This window comes from Dipodomys ordii, unplaced genomic scaffold, assembly GCF_000151885.1.
Source record: "Dipodomys ordii isolate 6190 unplaced genomic scaffold, Dord_2.0 Scaffold7, whole genome shotgun sequence".
Lineage (NCBI taxonomy): Eukaryota > Metazoa > Chordata > Mammalia > Rodentia > Heteromyidae > Dipodomys > Dipodomys ordii.
Window position 1 is genome coordinate 7,317,758 of NW_012267223.1, and position 4,809 is coordinate 7,322,566.

Genomic DNA, 4,809 nt, shown 5'->3' on the forward strand with positions numbered 1-4,809 from the left:
TAAACAAAGGAGGAGGCTGCAATGCTTGGTAAGAAATGTACGCATTATCCTGCCCATGCAATTGTAACCCCTCCGTACAGTATGTTCACAAATAAAATAAAATAAAATTAAAAAAAAAAAAAGATGATGCTAAGGTCTGGGAAGGTGGCTCAGTGGTAGAGCGCTTGCCTTGCATGCCTGAGGCCCTGGATTCTATTCCTCAGCACCACATAAGCAAAAAGAAAAAAGCCGGAAGTAGCGCTGTGGCTCAAGTGGTAGAGCACTAGCCTTGAGCTGAAGAGCTGAGGGACAGCGCTCAGGCCCAGAGTTCAGGCCCCAGGACCAGACCCCCCCTAAAAAAAAGATGATGCTAAGCAAAATGAACTCCAAGACTTGATGTACTATATGATTTCTTTTTTTCTTTTGTGTTTTCCCCCCTGTGGTTTATACCCTGTTGATTTTGGTACCCTGGGTATTGTATAGATGTTTATCTCAATCGGGGAAGGGAAGGAAGGGGAACAACAAAATGGTGAGACAAAGGACAAAGGGGGAACCAGTGCAACAGCGATACTCACAAGGCAATATGTTAGAAATGATCTGTAGAAGTTGGGGGAGGGGATTGGGAGGGGAAGAAAGGTAAGGAGAGAAATGAGGGAGGGGGAGTAACGAGTTGGACAGGAAATGTACTCACCACCTGACTTGTGTAACTGTACCCCCTCTGTACATCACCTTGACAATAAAATTCAAATAATTAAAAAATTAAAATGTGTAGCAGTCCAGTGACAGAAGCATCATGTTATAACTTCAGCACTGCAGTTCTGAGTGTCCCAAGCCATTAGCAGAGCTGAGAGGACCATTCATGGTCTCTACCTCTGCTGCTTCCTTGGCTTTGGGGCATGAAATCAGCCATTAGTGATCTATGAGCAAATGAATGTGGCTGGGGTACCAATGTAGTTTCATGTAGGGACACCAAAATATGAATTTCATGTCATGAAATGACATGTTTAGTTTTGCTTTTTTTGTTTTGTTTTAACCCAGCTGTTTAAAAATTGCCCTAACCCAGGCAGTGGGCTAGATTTGGCCTACAGGCTATAGTTTGTGGATAGATCCCTAGTCTCCATCTAGATAAATGGAACAAAGAATCCAAGGGCTCTACTAGCACCATTAACTCACTGTTATGATTGAGGTTATACATTCTTTCTCAGTAGTACTGTGGTGAAGATCATTTTTAAATATCTTGGTACATCCTTGCTACATCACAGATGCATACACACACATACATATGTATGTACACGGGAAGGGCTTTGCATTAAAAACATCTGTATTTGATTCTCATCTTTATAGACTTGACATACCTAATTCTGAAGGCTCATCTCTATTTTTTGTTCTCTTCTGTAAGTAGAGTTGTCCTTTTGCTATTGACATAAAGCAATTATCTTTAAAAAAAATCAGATAATTTCTTTTTGTGTATTCTGACACTTTAACTATTTGTATTTTTCCCACTCTCTGTTCTTACTAATGGAAGGATGTATAACAGAACCTGTGAAATGAAACCATGAATTAATATATCTGCTTTTGGAGGAGTGGGGGTACTGGGGTTTGAATCCAGGCCTTGCTCTCACTGGAATACTTTTTTGATTGGAGAGTTACTTTAAATCAAAATCAACTTCTCATGGGAATCTCATTTGAAATAGGTGTACTTCTTGCATAGCCCATGGCTGGGTGATGAAGGAGAAAGCAAAGTAGTCAGTTGGCTGAGGGCACCTTACGTAGGACTTTGAAATATTAGAAGTAATATCTCTGTGTTCAAATGTGAACGATTATAAATATTTTGATTTCAACTTCGTGGTCTTGGAGGACACAAAAGACTAAATTACACTGACATAACTTTACTAGAAGTTAAGATTTAACAAGAGGAGCACACGCATTTTTCTATAAGTATTGCTGCTCGATTTGGGTGAGATTATGAATTCCTAATAAACAAAGTATGTTGTAATTTTGACCCAAAAGACTTTAAGATTCTCTGTTAGGAAAAGCAATTAAATTGGGAGGCTTCAAAGAAAAGAACTGTTGAAATACATTTCTTAAGTAGTTTCAATGTCAAGAAAAGAAGAGGATGATTTTCTTTCTCTTTTTTTTTCTTGTCTTAGAGAATATGCCATCAAATTACCTTTACCCATATTTCAAATAGCCAAAATCAAATAATATATAGTTCAGTCTATACTCATATATCATTTTTGAACCCCAATATCTTACAGAGTTAAATATTTTTTGTTACATTAGAAAGGTCTTGGCCAGGATGTAGCTCAGTGGCAGCACTTTTAGCTAGCATGTCCCAGCTCCTTCCCCTCTTCCCCAAAAAAGCTACTTATGTGAATGAATAGTTGACTATCTAACTCCACAGCTTTTGTTCAGCAAAACATGTAAGTAGTATCACCATGTTGGATAAGAGTTAAGAAACCTAAGATAGTTAAGGTCAGGCTTTGCTGCCAGATGAGTGTTGTGCCAAGCTTAGAAAAGCAAAGGGAGGGACAAGAGTTGTAGTCCTTCACTTTGTGATCTACTTTTGTTTTAATGGCATATTTAACATGTAGAAAGTATTTCAGATATAACTTATTTAATGACTTTTATGTTAGTGTAACTGAGTTCATTAAATTATTTCCCTAATGTTAAGTGATAAGATGCCCTTCTGTTTTTGCTGTTATAAGTAATACTAAGAAAATAACCTTTTGTGTGTATATTTTTTGTCTGGTCCTGGAGAGCAAACCCAGGTCTTCTTGCACATGCTATCAAGTCTTGTACTACTGAGCTACATTCCCAGCCCTCGGTTTTCCCAACAGGGTCTCACTATGTAGACCAGGCTGGCCTCAAACTTGGGATCCTCATAACCTCTGTCTCCCAAGTGCCAGCCTCACAGGCAGGTGCAGCCACACCTGACGTATGTGTACCACTCGCTTATGCCAAGTAAGTTTCTCAGAAGGTAACAAAGATTAAACATTTTAAGGAGCATGCTTTCTGTAATTTTCTTAAAGGTTTGTGTGAATCTGGAAGGTCCTCAGAATGAATATACTAGTTTCTCTGTAGTCTCCCAAATGATGCATTGGTTATATAAGCATTTACATTAAAACAGGTTGCAACTTCAGATAATATTAAAGTTACCTTAACTTTCATCCATCTGACCACCAGATAGATGAGTAATACTTATCAGAGTACATTTTTGCATAGTTGAACTTTGGTTGTGATTTAAATGTGGTGCTTATTTTCTTCCTCAGCAGAGCTCCCTTGTTCTAAGGCCCCTGAAATGCTAAGCATCAGTCACTGTAATGTAGAGCACCTTCAAGTTTGCACCTTAGTTAACTGTAGGAGCATCTGCAGAACACTTTCCTATGGTCTTGGCTTATAGTGCCTTCATCTAGATTCACTTGGGGAAAAATCCTTGTTTCATCTGTGGGATAGGAAACGTCTGTGGAGCTCTTGAGGCAGCAAAAAGCAAGTGTCTTAAAAATGCTTTTAAATTCTTAGAGAGACTTACAAAAAGTAGGTTAGCCTATAATGGGCTTACTATTGGTGCTTTTTAATGAATTAATAATTTTGTTCAAGTTGCTGTAACTTAAGCATTTTAAGACATGAAAGGGATAGTGAGACCAAAAAGTCAAGAACTGCTTCCTTGAGGCATTTGTAGCATAATTCCAGACACCCCCTGAAGTGCAGAAACTATATCCAGATCTGTTAAATGAGAACCTACAGTCTCTGGTGGTCTCCATTGATTCTCTGAGCCCCAAAGCCCAGCCGTCCTGAACCACAGAAGCAGCTTCAGGTAGGGGCGAGTCCTTCAGCCTGCAGGATCCCTTGGAAAGTGAGGGCTGGAAAACTCAGAATAGATCTCCTCTTGTGTCCTCTGTCTTTAGGTCTGTATTCACAGACACTGGGGCCAAATGAAATTATTTGCCGATATAATAGAAATTGGGGCTCAGAAAAGGGACTCACTCAGAAAAAGACTCCCTGAAGCTGTCTAAGCCTGTGATACCACCTGTGATCTTCTGGAGTATAGTTTTCCCAGGCCTGTCCTTATTTCTAGAGATGTTACACGTTGTTCTTACCTCATCTCGGTGTGCTCTTGTCCCTAAAGATAATCATCCTAGCTCTTCACAAAAAGGCTCTCTCTTTGATTTTAGTTGTAGGTTGTGTTGATCCTCATAAATTTCACCTTTTAATTACAGTTTTTCTTCGGATATGTAGTTCTGTCAGAAAGCACACATGTAATCCCATCCAGATAGCTGGATCACTTAGGATATGGCTTTTGTAAACTAAGATCTACCATTTGGGCAGGGAAGATTTGTGTGTGTGTGTGTGTGTGTGTGTGTGTGTGTGTGTGTGTGCATTTTTTTTGAAGGCTTCATTGTTGAGTTTGAATTGGTGACTTAAACCAAGTGTGCTTAGATTAAGTATACACAAGACAGTACACCACCAACAGGATTTTCCATTCCTAATCCCTCATAACTATTTATTTTCTTGTTTTAGGGTGAATCTGTAAAGTATTTCCTGGACAACTTGGATAAACTTGGAGAATCAGTAAGTATTAAAACCAAATAGTTGTACTTATTCATAATTGAAAGCACTTGTCAGGACATTAATGTTTTTATTTTGGGGTACCCTGTTAAGAAGTTTAGAAAAAGTATATATTAAGCTATTTATTTCTTCCTTTTTTTTTCCCCCTACTGGGAGTAGACTGACTCATCCTACCTTATTTTAAAGCTGTTAGTAGCTAAAGATTTTTTTTTTGGTCAGTCTTGGGGCTTGAACTCTGGGCTTGGGCGCTGTCCCTGTGCT

At 38.9% G+C, this 4,809-nt stretch overlaps 1 protein-coding gene across 1 annotated transcript in view; it reads left to right on the plus strand.

Moving 5' to 3' along the window:
* Positions 1-4,809, plus strand: part of Gna13 (guanine nucleotide binding protein (G protein), alpha 13) — a 41,776-nt gene that overhangs the window by 28,290 nt on the left and 8,677 nt on the right. The window contains exon 4 of the mRNA XM_013037904.1: positions 4,501-4,551. Within this exon, the coding sequence (XP_012893358.1) occupies positions 4,501-4,551 (51 nt within the window). The remainder of the gene's footprint in view (positions 1-4,500; positions 4,552-4,809) is intronic.